We start from the raw sequence: 18,567 nt of genomic DNA, 5'->3' as shown, positions 1-18,567 counted from the left end.
CTCTCTCTCTCTCTCTCTTTCTCTCTCCCTCTCCCTTCCTCTCTGAAATCAATAAAATTAAAATTTAAAAAAAAGAGCTAAAACTAGAAGAAATCACAGGTGTAAATCTTCATAGCCTTGAATTTGTCAACAGAGTCTTAGATATGACACCCAAAGAACAAGCAACAAAAGAAAAAATAGATAAATCAGACTTCATCAAAATTACAAACATTTTTGTTTCAAAGGATACTAGCAAGAAAGTGAAAAGACAACCTATAAAATGCGAGAAAGTATTTTCAAATCAAATTATCTGATAAGAGTCTAGTATCCAGAATATGTAAAGAACTCTTAAACTCAACAATGAAAAGACAACCCAATTAGAATATGGCCAAAGTACTCTGAATAGACATTTCTCCAAAGAAGATACACAAGTGGCCAACAAGCACATAAAAAGATGCTCGACATCACTAGTCATTAGGGAAATGCAAATCCAAACCACAAAGATACATCACTTTACACTCACTAGAGTGACTATAATTTAAAAAAAGAAAAGAAAAAGGGAAACAAGTATTGGTGAGCATGTGCAACAATTGGAACCCTCATATCTTGCTGGTGAGAATGTCAAAGTAAGGTATAGCCTTGGCAGTTTTGGCTCAGAGGTTAGAGTGTTGGCACTTGGACTGAAGAGTCTTGGGTTCAATTCCCGGTCAAGGGCAAGTACCTTGATTATGGGTTCGATCCCTGGACCCCGTTGGGGCTCTTGCAGGAGGCAGCCGAAGGATGTGTCTCTCTCACATCAGTTTTTGTCTCTGTCCTCCTCTCCTCCCTCCCTTCCATTCTGTCTGAAAATCAATGGGGGAAAATATCCTCCAATGAGGATTTTAAAAAAAAAAAAGGTAAGGTGTAGTCACTGGGAAAAATAGTTTGACATTTTCTCAAAAAGTTAAAGTAGAGTTACCATGTGACCTAGTAATTCCATATCTAGATATATATATCCAAGAGATTTGAAAATACGTTCACACAAAAACTTGTACACATATATTCACAGCAACATTATTCACAATAGACCAAAGGTAGAAATAACCCAAATGTCCACCAACTGATGAGTGGGTAAAGAGCACATGGTGTCTGCACACAATGGAATATTATTCGACCATAAAGAGGCATGAAGTTTTGCCACATACTGCAGCCTTGAAAACATTATGCTGAGTGAAAGAAGCCAGACACAGAGGCACATAGTGTATAACTCCACTTATAGGAATGTCCAAGATAGGGAAATCCACAGAGACAGAGAGTGATTGCCATGGGCTCAGGGGAGGCAGAATGGGGAGCAGCTGCTAAAAGGTACAGGGTAGGGTGTCTTTGGGGTGATAAAGTTCAGTGGAAAAAGATAGTGGTGATAGTTGCACAACCTTATGAACGTGCTAAAAAACTACTGAATTGTACCTTTTAAGTGGTGATCTTCTTTTTCTTTTTTTTTAAGTGGTGATTTTATATATGTCAATTATATCTCAACTTTTTTTAAAGAATAGAAACATCCCAGGTGCCCTTGCCCAACTTCCCTGCTGATAACATCCTCTGTAATCACAGACCCTGGTCACACCAGGAGGTTGACACTGGCATAATGTGCAGACCGCCATGCACTCGTGTGCGTGTGTGTGTGTGTGTGTGTGTGTGTGTGTGTGTCTTTGCAGTTTGATCATATGTAGATTTGCATAGCTGCCACCACACTGAGGTAGAGAACAGCTCCATCACCACAGAGGAATTCCCGTGCAACCCTTAGTCACATCTCCCCACACCTGTCCCTAACACCGGTGACCACCGATCTGTTCCCTGTACGTGTTGTCATTTCAAGAATGCTAAATAAATGGAAGCTTACTGCATGTAACCTTTTGAGGCTGACTTTTTCACTAAGCATAATGCCCTTGACATCCATCCACATAGTTGTGTATATCAGTAGTTCGTTCCTTTTTGATTGCAATGCTTTATTAAATTGGGCTGACTTCCGAGGGCCGTCGGCATCTCCCTGCAGGCGGGTGCATCTGTGCTGGGTTAAGCTGGAAGAGAAAGCACCTTTGTCTTGGAGTTAGAAAGTGACCTCCTCAGGGAGGCCCTCCCTGACCATGCATTCTAAAATAGCCCTTCCATTGGCCATTAATAATTCTTTCTTATTTTCATCATCAAATGCATCCATGCTTTGTTTTCTCTTGTGTTTTCACTTGTTTACCTCTCCTACCAGCACAGAGCTGGGACCTGGTGGGCCAGACTCTGCCCACCCTGTGTCCCCCTCAGCGCCTGCTGAGCTCAGTGCTGGCGCCTCCCCTGACCTTCCCACTTCGGGGCACACAGTCTGCTGCTCAACCACCCGCACTGATGCTTCTCTGAAGGAGGATTTTTTCTGGCCTCCAGGGCCCACATTACCTCGCATGCAGTAGGTGCCAGCTGGTGGGGAAGAGCAGGCTTGAGAGAGCACCCCGCTCCCTTGTCCTGTGGGAGAGTCCCTATGAGCTTCTCCACACAGCTCCAGACTCCAGGTGGGCCGAGCTCCAGGGCCCACAGGAGTGGCTGGGTTGGTAACACACTATGGGCTGCCTCTCCTCTCTCTCTTCCCCGTGCTCCATTCAGTCTCCTTCCTTATCTGAATAAATGCCTTCCACTGGAATCCTTGCCTTGGGGTCTGCTCCTGGGGAATCCAGACTAAGACAAATGAATTAATGAAGAAGAGCCTGGGTGTGAGTCCGCACTCTACCACTTGGCAGAGTGCACCGTGGCACAGTGTGTGCCAGAGACTCGCCTCTCAGGCACGAGAGAGCAGTGGCAGCATGAAGCGAAGGTGCCCTGCTTCTCCTGATGCCAGCCTCACCACCTGTGATGGGCGGGCGCAGATGCTCTGCCTGCCGGAGGGCACCTGGGGTTTGCCCAACACGCCGTGGGTCAGTCGCCAGCAGCTTCCTGCCAGCCCTCCTCTCCGGCTCTGTGAAAGGAAACATCAGAAGCTGGGTTGCTAACGAGGCTCAGAGTTCCCTCTGGATTCGCGTTCTCTGACTGTGAGCACTAGATTCCGGCTTAGCCCTCCTGCTATTCCTCCTGCTGACAGAAAGTGAGGGAAATCAACTGCAGCCCTTGTGCCGTGCCCCAGGGTCAGCCTCAATCTCTGCCTTTTTCAAGCAGCCGCAGTGACCCAGTTTAGGCCCAGCTCAGCGAAGGGATTAGACTACCCCCTGGATTTTAGACGTGCTATCTTGAGCCCTCGCAGCCGCCAGGGCACTGGAAGTCCTTGCAAAGCTTGAGAAACTTGCCAGAACAAGTCAGAACCCCTTGAACTCATCTCTCCCCCTTAACAAAAGCAGCCTCCGCCCTCCTGAAAGGCACTGTTGTCACTGGAACAAGCCGCCTTTGTTCGTCCCTGCAGCTGGAGCGGGGCCTCCATCTCCTGGGGCCGGCAAAACCCAGTCAGCCAATCTCCTTCCCCGGCTCTGTCACTTAGCCGGCTCGGTCCTGGTGACAGGAGTCTGTGACGATGCTCCTATTAATAAAAGGGACAACTTCAGCCAGTGTCAGGGATGTGGTGGTGGCTTATAGGCACATGGGACTGGCAACTCTTCAGCCCCTAAGCAGAGACCCTAAATTCAAATGCCTGCAGGTCCTGGCAGAGGCGTAATGAGGGAAGTGAAGCGGGTGTGAAACAGTAGGGAGTGGTGGGGACTGGGGCCGCAGAGAGCACCCGCCTATGGGCGTCATGGACCCCGTGTTGCCACCCTGGCTTTCAGGTCTGCAGAGAAGCAGGAATGCAGCCTGAGGAGCGGAATCCTCCCCATCGTCAAGTGTTGGCAGCGAATGTGCCTTTTTTTTTTTTTTTTTTTAGAACACTCATGAGCCAAATAAAATAGCTGTGTAGGCCAAATTCAGTTTACAGTCTTTTTAAAGTTTCAATGAGAGGACTGATATTAGGAGGTAAATGTCACTTATCCATTTATTGATTCGTTCAACAAAGTTTTTTTGGCATTTATGATGTGCCAAGGAATTGTGCTGAATGTTATGGGTTCTGGAATGAATTTGATGTGGCCACTTCCCTTAAAGAGCTCCCAGCTGAGTGGGGGTAGGGCCATGGACCTGAAGGCAGGTCATTGGGGGGCACCTCGGGGAAAGCTAGCCTCGGGCATTTCAGGGAGCTGCAGGCACCCCTGGAGGGAGAGCGATGCCTTGAGGGCAGGGGGCAGGGGGGTGAAAACACATTTGAGCTGAAATTCCCAGGGTGAGGAAGACAGGAAGAGGCTGAGCTGGTGTAGAGATGTCTGGGAGAAGCTGAGAGCTTGGTCTGGACAGAGGACATGGGGCATTGGAAGAGACAGGAGAGGCCACTAGACCTGAGAGAAGTCCCCTGATTTGGCTTTTCCACCTGCACCAAAAGCACTCATGACAGAATTTTTTTGGTGTGAAGGAAAATAACAGCGAGGCTCTCCTGCTCTCCGCCCCTTGGCCTTGAGTGTGGCCTAGGCCTGTTGGCCATTGGCTGGCGGAAGCGGCACTCTGGGGTCCTGATAGGGGCAAAAGGACTCCCGCACTCAGTGCCACTGCCCCATTCCAACAAATGCCTGAGCCAGTTGATTTCTATTTAAAAATGTTTTTAATTTGACAAGGTTTTACAAAAGAAAACAAAACTGCCAGGTTTATCAGATAAGGCAAGTGGTGGCTCTTGTCCTACCCTTCCCTCTAGAGCCCCCACCCTCAGTGCTTCCTCAAGGCCGAGCACAGCAAAGCCCTGCATTTTAAATTCAGTCTGATGGTGGGGCTGAAGGCCTGAGTGGCAGCTTTAAGCCAGGGTGAGGGTCAGTCCAGGTGGGGAGAGATTGGAGACCTACCCCCACCCCCGGATTCTGTAGAGAAGGGGCCTGGCACTCTGGGGTCTAATCCCCAAGCTGGGTCCCCAGCAGAGAGCACCAGAACTGAGAAGAGTACCCTCATAACATCTGGCTGTGAAAAGTAGTGGGGTTGCTGTCTGCCAGGGAGAGATGGCTGGAAATTCAGGCACCCTCTTAAAGGACCAATGCACAAAATTTCCTGTGGAGCCACTCACCTTGTGCTCTGACAGAGGGAGAGCATAGTGGACTGGAGCTGTGTGAGCAGAAGCCAGGATCAGGGGCTCTGGGGTAAGAGCTCAAAAGGCAGACACCCCAGTTTTTTGTGCTGAGTCATTCCCTCATGCTGTATCATCTTTCTCATGCAGACATTTGCTATACAGGCAGCTTTGCCTGGGGGGAGACAGTTGACCCATCCTACTAGAAAACACCTTGTGCCACGGTGCGGAGTTTCCAAGGACTATTAAGAGAATAACAATTAGCCTCCAGGCAGAAGCAATTGCCCCACCCTGTTGAAAAAACTCTCACCACACCTGAAGATGATTGCCTGGGGCCATTCAAGTCAGAATCCTACCAGTCTGTAGGCAGAAGCAGTCTCTGGGGGCTTTGAGTCTTTGCCTGATCTAATTAGTCAGAAACAGTGTTTGACATTGTCCTGCACTAGAGATTGAGAGGCATAGCAGATCTACTTAATACATAGTCACAGACCCAAACAGACAGCCAAAATGAGGAGACAAAGAAACAACCCCCAAGTGAGAGAACTAGAGAATTCTCCAAAAGAAGAGCTAAACGAAATGGAGATAAGAAATTATCTGATATACAGTTCAGAAAAATGGTGGTAAATATGCTCAACAGCATGAGAAAAGACATACTAACTATGAAAATAGAAATAAAAATGACATAGCACAAATAACACATTGGAAGGAATACACAGCAGGTTAGGGGAAGCTGAGGATCGAATCAATGAATTAGAAGACAGAGTTGAAAAAAAATCACTCAATCAGAGAACCAAAGAGGAAAAACAAAAACAGGAGGACAGCTTCAGGGAGCTGTGGGACAACATGTAATGTAATAATATCTGAATAGTAGGTGTGCCAGAGAGGCAGAAAGGGAGACAGGGATAGAGAATGTGGTTGAAGAAATAATGGCAGAAAACTTCCCTAACCTGGTAAAGGAGAAGGGGCCTGGCTGCCCACCCTCAGCCCTCTCTGGGGTTTTATTAGAGAGGAGTCACTTCCGGTGCGCCTGGGGAAGCAGACATGTACTGACTGCTCCCCTCTCTTGCTGGTGTTTCAGAGCAAGAAAGACTCCTCCTTGTGGACCTGCCCCTTCCACCCACCGCTGCAACTCTTCTTCGTTATCCGCAGCACAAGAAGGCTGCGTGCCTTTGGTCTGGCCAGGATCAAGGTTTGGAACTACTGGACAGCTAATGGCGTAAGTACCAGGCTCTGATGCTTCCCTGGGCATTAGGCTGATGGAGCACCTAGTGCTACCTAATAGCCTGATTCCTGAAACTGCAAAATGGGTGCCGGGAGGCCCTGCTGGGGTGGCAAGTGCCTGTGGGGGTGTCACAGCCACTGGGGCAGAGTCTGCGCTCGGAGGTCTGGAAGGGGTACTTAGGCCACCCTTTGGGGGAACTGGAAAAATACCAACTGAGACTCAATTTTAACTGATAAGGAAACACACACAGAGAGGCTATGTAACATGCCCCAAGTCACACAGCCAGTAAGCGTCACAGTAAGAATTTGAACGCCTGAGGTTGGGGTTGGACTCCAGGCCCATTTGCTTAGCCAGCTCTTCTCACACTGTAATCCATGATGACTGCCATGGGACTTGCTAGAACGCAGGGTCTTCCCCACAGGCTGAGGGCAGTGCCCCCGCTGCGGCATGTCCAACCAGCTCCCAGGTGCCAGTGCTCCTAGTGCGTGCACCCTGCTCTGTGCTTGGCTGCTCCTCTGGTTTCAGAACCCCTCCTCTCCTCTTCCCTCCCACCACCCCTACACCCAAGCCCTCACCTTTCTTCACTGGACTGTGTTTCATGTATCCATTTGCATCTATCCCTTCATTTGACATTTACTACTGAGCACATAACTAGGGGCCATCAAGCTTTATGATCAATTGTGAGGACTCTGATGTCAGACACAGTCATGCCCTGGAGATACTCTGCATCTGACAGCTGGCAGACACGTAAATGAGGAATAGTGTAGTGTGACAAAGACCTTGGTAATGGTGAGCCCAAGGTGCTGAGGGTTTCAGACAGAAGCTGCTGAGACTCAGTGGGAGCTCAGTGACTGAGGAAGGATGGGAACCCTCAGCCTGTTTTCTTCCTCCTCTTATGATAGACATGGGGATGAAAATTGTCCTACTTCCCTTTCCACTATAAGGCAATTATAGGACAAGTGAGATGCTAAATGGGACCCCAGCCTCAGTATTGTTAGAAGGATGCTAGAGCATGGTGGCGAGTGTGGTAGACTGGCAAGCACAGGCCACTTTAAAATATATATTGATTTCAGAGAGGAAGGGAGAGGGAGAGAGAGATAGAAACATCAATGATGAGAGAGAACCATTGATCGGTTGCCTCCCGTACGCCCCACACTGGGGATTGAGCCCGCAACCTGGGCATGTGCCCTGACCGGAAATCAAACTGTGACCTCCTGGTTCATAGATCGATGCTCAACTACTGAGCCATGCCAGCCAGACATACAGGCCACTTTTGACCTTCAACTAATGGTTGCCATGTAGAAGCGCCAGCCAGTGCTGCTGGGTCCTCTGAGCATTTCCAGGAAGCTGGGAATCGGATTTTGCTATGAGCCTTTCTGGTTTGTGAATGTCAGTAGCTAATTTAAATTCTTTTGAAACCACAATATAATTCAAACCGAACTCATCTTTGGGCTGGAGCTGGCCTGCCCCACACTGTCATCCCTAGGGCACGTTGCGGTGGCGGTGGGGGGCGGAGGGGCCTGCCTCAGGCTGGGAGAGGTCAGGGAAGGTACCTGAAGGAGCACATACCTGAGCTCTTCACTAACATCCATGCTAGATACACCAGGCCTCTCCCATCCTGCTCAGCTCCAAATGCCTGCCTCCGGCTTGTATTCCTGAAAAACCCAGATGGTCACTGTCTCCAGGCAGCCAGCCTGACCCTTGCACTACTCTGGACCTCACGAATATGCCCCCTCACCCTGTTCTAGGATCGATGCCTGCCTCCCCCACAGTACTGGGGGCCTCCTGGGAGCAGGGCCTGCATCACCTTCCCACTGCTCTCGTCAAAGTAGACATGCATGGTTGTCAGATGAATGAATGCGTTCATCCCCAGGAATGATAAGCAGTTGTCTTGCCCTTTTTGATATCCCGAAGAGAGACTGAGAGCGTTGCTTAGAGGTCTGTGCCTCTGCCTCCTTCCTGTCCGCCTTCCCTCCTGCTTCCTGCTGAGACTCCCACCCAGTGGCCAGCCACCCCAAAAACAAATACATGCAAGGCTCTGGGGATCTGGAGGCTAACGGTTCTGTTCACCCACGACGCTGCTCAGAGAAGTAACGGCTTTCTTTGATTACTGTCTTGGAGTTTTTAAAAACAAATATGTAAAGTTAAAATTTAAGAAAAGTCCAAACCACTGGAATAACTGAAGAAGTTGCAGTGAGAGTGTCAACCTCCCCTGTCCCGCAGGCTGGCCTACCTCCCACCCCACCCCCCCAACCCCATGTGCTTAAGGGCTCTCCCCAGACCCTGAATGCAGCCCCAGCACAGCATGGCCCCAGCACGCACCTAGCGTCTAGGGCCATGTCCTCTCACGCCCAAGGCCGTTGGGTGCTTCTTGGCCAGTGGTCCCCAGCATCTTCTGGAATGGGCGATGAAACTGCTGGCTGCCCAGACCTGCGCCCTGTCGCTCAGCCCTGACGTTAATATGTATCTCAGGCCAAGCAAAGCGGATTTTCTGTGCTGGATGACAGAGCAGATAAGCTTGGTCCCTTTGGGCCGAGGCCTGCCTCTTTAACCTGCACTCAGCCCTCCCTGTGTGCTGAGCATAAAGGAGAGGAGCAGGCATCGGAGTGGCATTTGGGTGCTTTGCAGAGCTGAGGGCTGGAGGGATGAGAGGCGGCAGGCATTCCCACACACAGTGGAGTGTGGCAGGCCGCAGTCCCCGGCAGGGGCGCTGCTACCTCAGGCACACCCACCCACCTGCTGCCAGAATGAACGTGGGCAGAACGCACACAGGAACGCAGCTGAGGTTGGCTTGATTTCATATTCTCTGGAGCATGCTGCTACTGTGTGTTTCAGGAGAGACAGAATGAGAGTTCGTGGAAATACAGCTCAGCCTGGGAGACACGGCTTGTTGATACAGTGTTTTGTGTATGGAATCCAACGAAGAAAAGTGAGAACCGAGAGCTAATCTAGCCACAGCTTATTTAGAATAGAAGAAAAGAAGGTGCTAGAGAATACACTGCCTTACGCCCTCAGGCTAACTTTTATGGGCACCTTTCCCCTTGGCAGGTGCTTCTGTGAGAGAGCTGGCCCAGAGGACGGGCCTGAGGGGAGAGGAGGGCAGGAGGCTCGGATCCATGCAGGAAGGCAGCACGCCGCTGACGGCGCTGGCCACAGCTGCTTCTCCCAGGGCTGCGTGTGCAGATGGGCGCGAGGGACGAGGGGCGAGGCACGCAAAGAACATCTGATGCCTGAGCACCTCAGTGAACCCCAGCAATTCTGCAAGGTCCGTGTTGTCAGGCCCCGCCATGTAGACGGAGATCTGGGGCTTGCTCAATGAGATCCCACCAGGCAGAGACTCTGCTTGGAAATGGCTTCCCGTCGTAAGAAAGATCTGGAACCTTCCTTCTGGTTCATCAAGGAGAAGGTGCATGAGTGATGCATGATGTCCGCCTTGGCTCGGGAGGAGGACGTGATGATAGGCTTGTCACAGATTTTTATATTCCCCAGGTCAAGTGACTGCCCAGATAGTGAGTGGCAAGCGACAGGGCTTGGGAGGGAGCTGAGGTCTTTTGGGTTTTCTCTGGTTTTCTCAGCACTGCGTCCCCGCAGAGTGACATCTGTCTCCCTTTATAGTATGTAATAACCGTCCAAAGGGGCCTCCCGCAGCTCCCACCACCCATCCACTTTCCTTTGTAACAACCTGCTTATGACCTCCTACCAGCCTTCAATAAAACAGGCACATCACCATCTTCACCATGGCATCATCCTCGGATGCCCCTCCGCCTGGCCACAGCGGCGAGTGAGGCAGGACGGACACTCGGTGTATTTTATGCACAGAAATGTGCTCCGTAAGCAGCTTACGATGCATGCATGATTGAATGGATGCATGTTAATTCCCCTGGTGGTATGTTTCTATGACATGGCATGGTGGTCTGGCTTTTCTGCAGTGATATGAGGAAGCGCCATATCCACCCCGTCCAGAACAGGAACCACTAGCCAGGGCGGGTACTAAGGACTTAAAATGTGGCTACTGAGAAACTGCATTTTATTTTATTGTTTATTTTAATTGAGATACAGTTAACACATAACATTATGTTCATTTTAGGTGTACAGTATAGTGATTTGATATATGTATATATTGTAAAATGATTACCATAAAAAGTTTAGTTAACATCCACCACAATATAGTTACAAAAATGTTTTTTCTTGTGATGAGAACTTTTAAAATCTACTCTCTTAGCAACTTTCAAATATATGCTGCAGTATTATTAACTACTAGAGGCCCAGTGCACGAAATTCGTGCGGGGGGGGTGTCCCTCAGCCCAGCCTGCACCCTCTCCAATCTGGGACTCCTGCTGGCTCCCAACTGCTCACCTGCCTACCTTCCTGATTGCCCCTAACCGCTTCTGCCTGCCAGCCTGATCACCCTCTAACCACTCCCCTGCCAGCCTGATTGATGCCTAACTGATCCCCTGCCAGCCTGTTTGCCCCTAACTGCCCTCCCCTGCCAGCCTGTTTGCCCCTAACTGCCCTCCCCTGCAGGCCTGGTCACCCCTAACTGCCCTCCCCTGCAGGCCTGGTCCCCCCAACTGCTCTCCCCTGCAGGCCTGGGTCCCTCCCAACTGCCTTTCCCTGCAGGCCTGGTCGCCCCAACTTCCCTCCTCTGCCGGCCGGGTCACCCCTAACTGCCCTCCCCTGCTGGCCTGATCACCCACAACTGCCCTTCGTTGGAGACCTGGTCCCTCCCAACTGCCCTCCCCTGCTGGCCATCTTGTGGTGGCCATCTTGCGGTGGCCATCTTGTGTCCACATGGGGGCAGGATCTTTGATCACATGGGGGCAGCATCTTGTGTGTTGGAGTGATGGTCAATCTGCATATTACTCTTTTATTAGATAGGCTAGAGGCCTGGTACACGGGTGGGGGCCAGCTGGTTTGCCCTGAAGGGTGTCCCAGATCAGGGTGGGGGTTCCCTTGGGGCGTGGGGCAGCCTGGGCGAGGGGCCTGTGGTGGTTTGCAAGCTGGCCACACCCCCTGGCGACCCAAGCGGAGGTCCTGGAATCTGGGCTTTATTTATCTTCTACAATTGAAATTTTGTAGCCTTGAGTGGAGCCAAGCCTTCTGCTTGCTCCGTGGCGGCAGCCATTTTTGTTGGGATTTATGTATCTTCTATAATTGAAACTTTGTAGCCTTAAGCGGAGGCCTGGGCCGGCCAGGGCTGCAGAATCTTGGCTTCCTCCATTGCCACGGCAACCCTAGCCTCCTGCTCTTTCCAGCTCCGTGGCTGCCACCATTTCTGTTTGGATTTATGTATCTTCTATCATTGAAACTTTGTAGCCTTGAGTGGAGGCCTAGGCCGGCAAGGGCAGGCAGAAAGCTAGGCCGGCAAGGGCAGGCAGAAAGCTTGCCGGGGAAACCCATGCCTCCCTCCTGCTCTCTGTGGTGGTAGCCATCTTGGTTTGGTTTATTTGCATACTCGCTCCTGATTGGCTTGTGGGCGTGGCTTGTGGGTGTAGTGGAGTGATGGTTAATTTACATATTACTCTTTTATTAGATAGGATCGTGACCATGCAGTCATGCCTCCCCAGGACTCATGTATCTTATAGTAACTAGAAGTTGGTACCTTTTGAGCACCTTCACCCATTGCTCCCCGCTCCCACACACATACACACACACCCTGCCTCTGGCAACCACCCATCTGTTCTCTGTATCAATGAGTTCCTTCACACCCAAGCTCCCACACACCCTGTCTGCCCAGGCCCTTCCGGAATCTCCAGCCACACCCTTCTGGGCACGGGGTGCCTATTTCCTGAGCCTCCGGTGACCCAAACGGGTGCCCCAGCTAAGTCCATCCTGAGATGTACTCATTTGGCCCTTATCGTGTTGTCGAACTTGTGGAACATCAGACAACATTGGAAAACTGGCTGGTGGTGAGCTGGCCACACTCCAAGCATGGCATCCACTCTGGGCTCACAGTGTGGTAGTTCTCAAGCTCACCACAGTCCCCGCGGCCCCCACGGCTGTGGTGCCACAAGCATTTGAGTTTGTGACTCCTTGTTATACAGACGAGCGTAGACTCCTTAATAAATGAGCTGAGATATGTGAAGGCCTTGGAGCACTGCGTGGCACGTAAAATTGCTCAAGAAGTGTGAGCTACCATCACTGTCTTGTACCCAGTCCACTGCCTGGATGTGTGTATTTGCCAAGCCTGGCTGCTCAGGGCTAGCATGGCCAGGACCCCTGCACCCCAAGGCCAGGTCCCATAGTGCGGACTTGCTTTCTTCTTCTGCATCCCACACAGGCGGGGGAGGCCCTGTGTTATTTGTTGGATTGAATGAAATTGCAGGAATTGCATGCTGAGGTCTTAGACCAGACCTAGAAGAGTCTTGACCTAAGGCAGCGAGAGTAATTCAAGGCCCCACCCCAGAGTGGATGGGATTCTTCCTGTGCCTGCTGCCAGCCTTCACCGGGAACTGGGGAGATTGCTGCCCCAGGCCTTGGGGGAGCAGGGTTCCTGGCCACGCTAGCCCTGAGCAGCCAGGCTTGGCAGGTACATGCACCCGGCAGTGGATTTGGTACAAGACAGTGATGGTAGCTCCCATTTCTTGAGCACACATAGGTGCCAGGCAGTGCTCAAAGGCCTTCACATATCTCAGCTCATTCATTCCACACGGCGTCCTCTGAGATGGGCACTGCGATCAGCTCCATTCTACAGATGAGGGGTTCACTGCTGCTCACGTCACCCCCGGCAGTCGGGCACCGGCCACACAGCCCTGCCTTTCCATGGAGAGAGATGTGGTCGCTTGAGAGCCATGCCCTGCCTGGGGCAGCATCACTCGGCACTTGGGCACTGGCTCGTGATGCCAGGTGGCCAGAATTCTCAAGAGAGGCCAGAAAGGCACATTGTTCTGTGAAAGTGCACAATTTTTGGATATTATCAAACTAGTTCTGACATTGTTAACTGCTCTGTGGGCCAAACCAGCATAGACTCAACCATTGGGCCTTCAGTTGGTGACCCAGGCACTGCCCTCAGTCTGTGATGTGGGGCTGGGAATCCCAGTGGTTGGCCCAGAGCCCAGCAGGAAGTAGGTTAAAGGTAGCTTGTCAGGTGTCCCAGTGTCTCACCATCTTCTTCAGGTTTCTGTGTCACAAAGAGTGGTTTTCATTGGTCTTTCTCCCAGGGGACATGTAAAAGGTCATTGAGGTCTTTCCCCGTAAACAACATTCCAGTTCAGATGCTCTAGGATGGAACAAGTTTAGTCCCAGAGTGAGGCCTCAATGGGCATAGGAATAGGCCTGCCCCTCATCCTTGCAGGTCTTCATCCAAGTGGAGACAGGCTTGGATGTGTACACACTCGCCGGGTGACAGGTGCAGAGACCGAGGTTGCAAGCCCAACTCAGAGCCCAGAGGGGGACCCTTGACTCATCATGAGGAAGGAGGGGGAGACCGGGAGGAGCCGGGTCCCGAGGCCTGAGGGTGGCTCTCTGGGCAGCAGCTCACTCCCCAGAGTCCCCCAGGCCCTGATAAATCCATGGGCAGGGGCAGAGTAAGGCCCTCCCAGTCCGCCCCCCACTTCTGGGCACAGAGCAGTGAAGGCCAGCAGCTCATGTCCTCCCTGTGAGTGGCCAGTGGGGTCCAGCCAGTGACAGAGCCGGAGTGTGGGGTGCCTGGATGGCCCCGAGGCTGTGCGTGACCCCCGAGGTGGAGCCGCACTGACAGGCTTGCTTTAATGGACATTCCCTGGTGGGCAGTCAGGCCTGGCCAGTGCTTTGCTGCCAGTGGTTTTCTTTGGGATCTGTCAGCTGTGTGTCAGGCAGGTTCGTCCTCGGACCAGGGAAGGACCTGTGAGTGCAAAGTCCACACCTTGCTTGGGTTGTGGCAATAGAACTGCGCCCATTGGTCTTTGCTGAGCAGCTCGTGTGCTCCCTGACACTGGGCCAGGGAGGAAAGTGGCCTGACCGTCAGTAAATGTCTTAGATCAAAATAATATTCAGTTGTTGTATTAAAACTGCCTTACTGTCCCACATGGTGGTTCTGGTCAACTGCAAGGAAGGATATGGCAGGATGGGCCAGAAAGATGCTCCCATTTCCCCGTGCCATGATGTCCTTGAGAAAATCCGCTGCAAAAGGACCTGAGGCAGTGCCAACACAGGCATAACAAAGCTCTCATTAAGCAGGAAGGAACTCTCAGTGCCAAGGAAACAACAAGGACACACACACGCACACGTGCATACACGCACACGTATGCACTGAGTTCTGGTTACTGGAAAGCAGGAAGCAGGCTGGTTCTTTAGGAGCAAGAGAATTCTCCCTCCCTCCATTTCCAAAGACATCCCCAATACAGAGCCTTATTGTGGGGTCATGGGTGCGGACCTGCCACATCCTCCATCCTGGTTCTCCACGGTACCTGCACGCACCTGTCCATGGCTTCTAGCCCCGCCCAAGAGGTGAGATGACAGTTCCGTCAGCCCATACATGAAGATGGAGGAAAGGCCTGGAAAGACACAGCATGTATACTCCCACCCCGTGCCCATAGCGATGGCCTCGTGGCCTGAGGAGGGAGCCAGTGTGTGGGTCGGAGAGCTGGTCCCCAGGGAATGATTAAAAAAGGATAAGTGGGACTGAGTTCCCCTGGATCAGGTGATTCTGCCGGTGGCCAGCCTGAGGCCTCTCCAGGCCCAGCATGACCTCAGAGAGGCAGCAGCGAGACCTCGGGCGTGCCATCCAGAATGGCCTCAGGGAGGGCTGCGTGACCTCAAGTAGGGCGAGCCTCAGAGTCTCCATCTGTAAGATGGGCCCTATGCTCCCGTGTGCAGTGGTTCTGAGGACTGTGGGACAGGACAGCCTTTTCATTTTTCCACTTGGCGTCACCAGGGAAGTGACCACTACTTGTTCCCCTCCTAGGATCCCACTCAGGCCAAACCCACCCTCTGCTATGGCTTGCTTGGCCTGAAGGACATTGGGACCTGCAGAGATGAGCAGCATCAGGCTGGACACAAGCCTCCCAGCTTCCCACAACACACCACTTCCTCTGGTTCCTCCCTAGCTCACCTCCCTCCTACCTGCCCGGCCCTGTGGGCATAGGAGGTTGCACCCCTGCCCTGGCCTGCTTCCCTCCCACTCCCTTCTCAGCCACGCTTCCTGGTAGGAGCCAAGCAGCAGGCGCTGGAGGTCAGATGGTGCTCCAGATGGTTCATGAACGGACGCAAGCCCATTTTAGAAGCCAGACTCCGTTACGAAAGCCAGGCTGCCCACCTCATGCCTGTGCTGGATGGAAGGCCTCCCTCCACCCAGCTCCTCTTAAACGAGTGTTTCTGTCTCACCAGATGTTTCCATGCAGTAATTTTGCGGAACTAGTCATTGAGAGCTGCCCGTGCTGTCCTTCTCAGATAGCTGTTCCCTGATTAATTCCCATCATGCGCCTGCTCTGTGCCTCTGCTAGGCAGAGAGCACATCCACATCAAGGCGGAAGCAATGCTTTGAGAATCGCGACTTTTGACAGTCGGCAAATAGCAGCTGCCATCCTGCAGCAGGGGTCGAGGCCTGTGCGGCACAGGGTGGATGAGTCTCACTCCACATTGCCCTGAAGCCTCCGCGCCGGTGCCCGGTGTGAGAGCTTGCCCACCTCCCCTCAGGGCGGCTGGGGCGATGTAGATGGGCACCTGTTGGCTCTCAGCTCCCATCTCCCAAGAGCAGATGGAGAATGGGGAGTGACGGCAGCGGTGATCACGTCTCTGCAGGCTGTTTTCAGGACATTGTTAGAGAGCATGCTGCCTCTATGTGTTTGTTCACTTAAGATTCCATAGTCCTTGTTGAGAACCTACTGTGTGCCAGGTGCCTGCTGGGCCTTCGACAAGATGGGACAAGGTCCCCTGGTGTCTAGGAGGTTAACTTTGAGTGGAGGAGACAATAAATAATGTAAAAAGGCGATAAGACCATTTCAGAGACCAGAACGAAATCAAGCAGGATGCTGAGATAGAGAGGGCCGGAGGGGAGGGAAGGTCTCTGTGAGGACAGGGAGCCAGCTTTGCAGGGCTCTGGGAAGAGCATTCCGGGCAAGTGCTCCGTCTGGGGTGGGAATGAGTTGGCTGGATCAGGGAACAACCAGATCAGTGTGTTGGGAGTGGAGGGAGAGTAACAGGGGTCGGGTCAGAGGGGTCAGCAGGGGGCAGGTCGGAAGTCTTTATTGGCCACTGAAGGGGGTGGAGCTTATGTGTAGTACGAAATCATTAGGGGTTTTAAGCAGGGGCGCCGTGACCTGATAAGTTGTTTTAAAAAGAAAGACCGACTGCTGTGTAGAGAAGGAAGCGTGTGCCTGGGGTGGGTTCGCAGTGATGGAGTGGAGTGGAAGCAGGGGGGCCCACTGGCAGGTTACGGTAGAACCTCTTGGAGAGATGGTGGCCTGGTGAGGAGGCAGCACACTCGGGGAGCAGAGGGCAGGTTTGGAGGGGTGTGCAGGTTAGAGCCGTGGGATCCTAGACCCTGGCTGTGTGAGTGAGCGAGCAGGAGGGGTCAGGGAGGACTCCGGGGTTGTGGGCAACTGACTGAATGGGGCCACCATTTTTAAGATGGGAGGAGATTAGGCTTGGGAAAGTGAAGTAAGGATTCTGTGTGGGGCGTGTTAAGGTTGAGACACCTATTAGATATCCTAGAAGAGAGGTCACGTGGTCACTAGGGGCTTGGTGGAGAGGTCAGGGTTGGAGATTAAAATGATCACGAGTCATCAACACAAAGATGGTATTTAAGGCCTTGGGCCTGGACGAGACCCCCTAATGAGAGAGCGGGAATCTGAGGCCCAGGACCCACCAGCCACTCAAGGCCCAGCTAAGGGGAGTCCAGGCAGGACAGCTGAGGGGAGGAGCAGGGGAGCCCAGGCAGGGAGGCTGAGCGGGGGAAGCAGGGGAGCCCGGGCAGGGAGGCTGAGCAGGGGGGGTGGGGAGCAGGGGAACCCAGGCAGGGCAGCTGAGGCAGGAGGAACCCCAGCCAGGTGCGGCCTGCAAGCTAGGGAAGGAGAACACTCGGGAGGAGGAGCGGCGATGGCACAGGTGTCGCTGACAGCTGTCGGCCTGAGCCGGAGAGCTCCCAGTGGATCTGGCCCCTGCTGGCCCTAAAACTGACCATCCAAACCAGGACACTCTGAGAGTGAAAAGAGGGTTCTGTGAATGATTGGGCCAGGACAGCAGAGTAAATCTGAACCGTCCCAGACACACAGGAAGTTTCCACCCAGGTACTGGTGCCCTTGGCAAGGTGAGTTCGTGCAGAGATGGAGGCAAAGGCCCAACTGCAGTGGGGCCAGGGCCACAGGGGTGGTAGGGGGAGGGGAGCAGCCGGGACGGTGACTCGAAGGGTCTGCTGTAAAGGGAAAAAAAAATGGTGGGCACCCCGACAATGAAGTACCTCAGCAAGAAAAAGGAATAAAGCTATTAATTCACACAACGTGGATGGATCTTCAAGTCATTATGCTGAAAGAAAGAAGCTAGGGCAAGAAGAGTCCATAGTGTGTGATTCCTTTTACCTAAAAGGGAAGGCAAACTGATCTATCACGACAGAAAGCGAACGGTGGTTGGCTGGGGAGGGGTTGGGGGTTACCCAGGGTACAAGGAAACCTTGGGGGTAATGTGCTCATTATTTTGATTGGAAAGTTGATTTGATGTTAAAACTTATCAAGTTGTACACTTTAAAAATGTACTGTTTTCTGTATGAGGTATGTGTTATATTCCTCAGTCAAGCAGTTTTTCAGAAATGTTTTGATGTGAAGGGGAATGGACAGATGGCAGGGCAGTAGCAGGCGGAGGTGTGGTTTCACTCTCAGCATGAACAGAGAAGTGTTGGGGAGAAGAAGGAGACAGGAAGCCTAGCCAGGGACCCCTCTGTCATATGCTGAGGGGGTTAGAGTTCATCCTACTGGCCTGAGGGTCTCCACATTCCTGTGCAAAGAAATCATCAGAAGAACCTGTTACACGTGCAGTGCCCACACCACATCCCCTGGGCTCTCCTCCAGCGCAGCTCAGGTGGGGCAGCTCAGGTGGGGCAGCTCAGGTGGGGCAGCCCAGGTGGGACAGGCCAGGTGGGGTAGCCCAGGTGGGATAGCCCAGGTGGGACAGGCCAGGTGGGACAGGCCAGGTGGGGTAGCCCAGGTGGGATAGCCCAGGTGGGACAGGCCAGGTGGGACAGGCCAGGTGGGACAGCCCAGGTGGGGTAGCCCAGGTGGGGTAGCCCAGGCGGGACAGCCCAGGTGGGGCAGCCAGGCAGGCTGACAGGCATAGCTTCGGCGCTTCCAGGCTCTCTGCCTTTCTGCTGGGGGGAGGA

At 52.6% G+C, this 18,567-nt stretch overlaps 1 protein-coding gene across 5 annotated transcripts in view; it reads left to right on the top strand.

Moving 5' to 3' along the window:
- KATNIP (katanin interacting protein) overlaps window positions 1-18,567 on the top strand; it is a 236,131-nt gene that overhangs the window by 183,370 nt on the left and 34,194 nt on the right. For all 5 annotated transcript variants that reach the window (XM_080679383.1, XM_080679386.1, XM_080679385.1 and 2 more), the window contains one exon: window positions 6,135-6,272. In XM_080679383.1, coding sequence (XP_080535509.1) covers window positions 6,135-6,272 — 138 coding nt within the window. The remainder of the gene's footprint in view (window positions 1-6,134; window positions 6,273-18,567) is intronic.

The sequence above is a fragment of the Plecotus auritus genome, assembly GCF_963455305.1.
Source record: "Plecotus auritus genome assembly, chromosome: 7".
NCBI classification, from domain to species: Eukaryota; Metazoa; Chordata; class Mammalia; order Chiroptera; family Vespertilionidae; genus Plecotus; species Plecotus auritus.
Note: the sequence above shows the minus strand (reverse complement) of the source record. Positions and strands in the feature narration are given on the sequence as shown.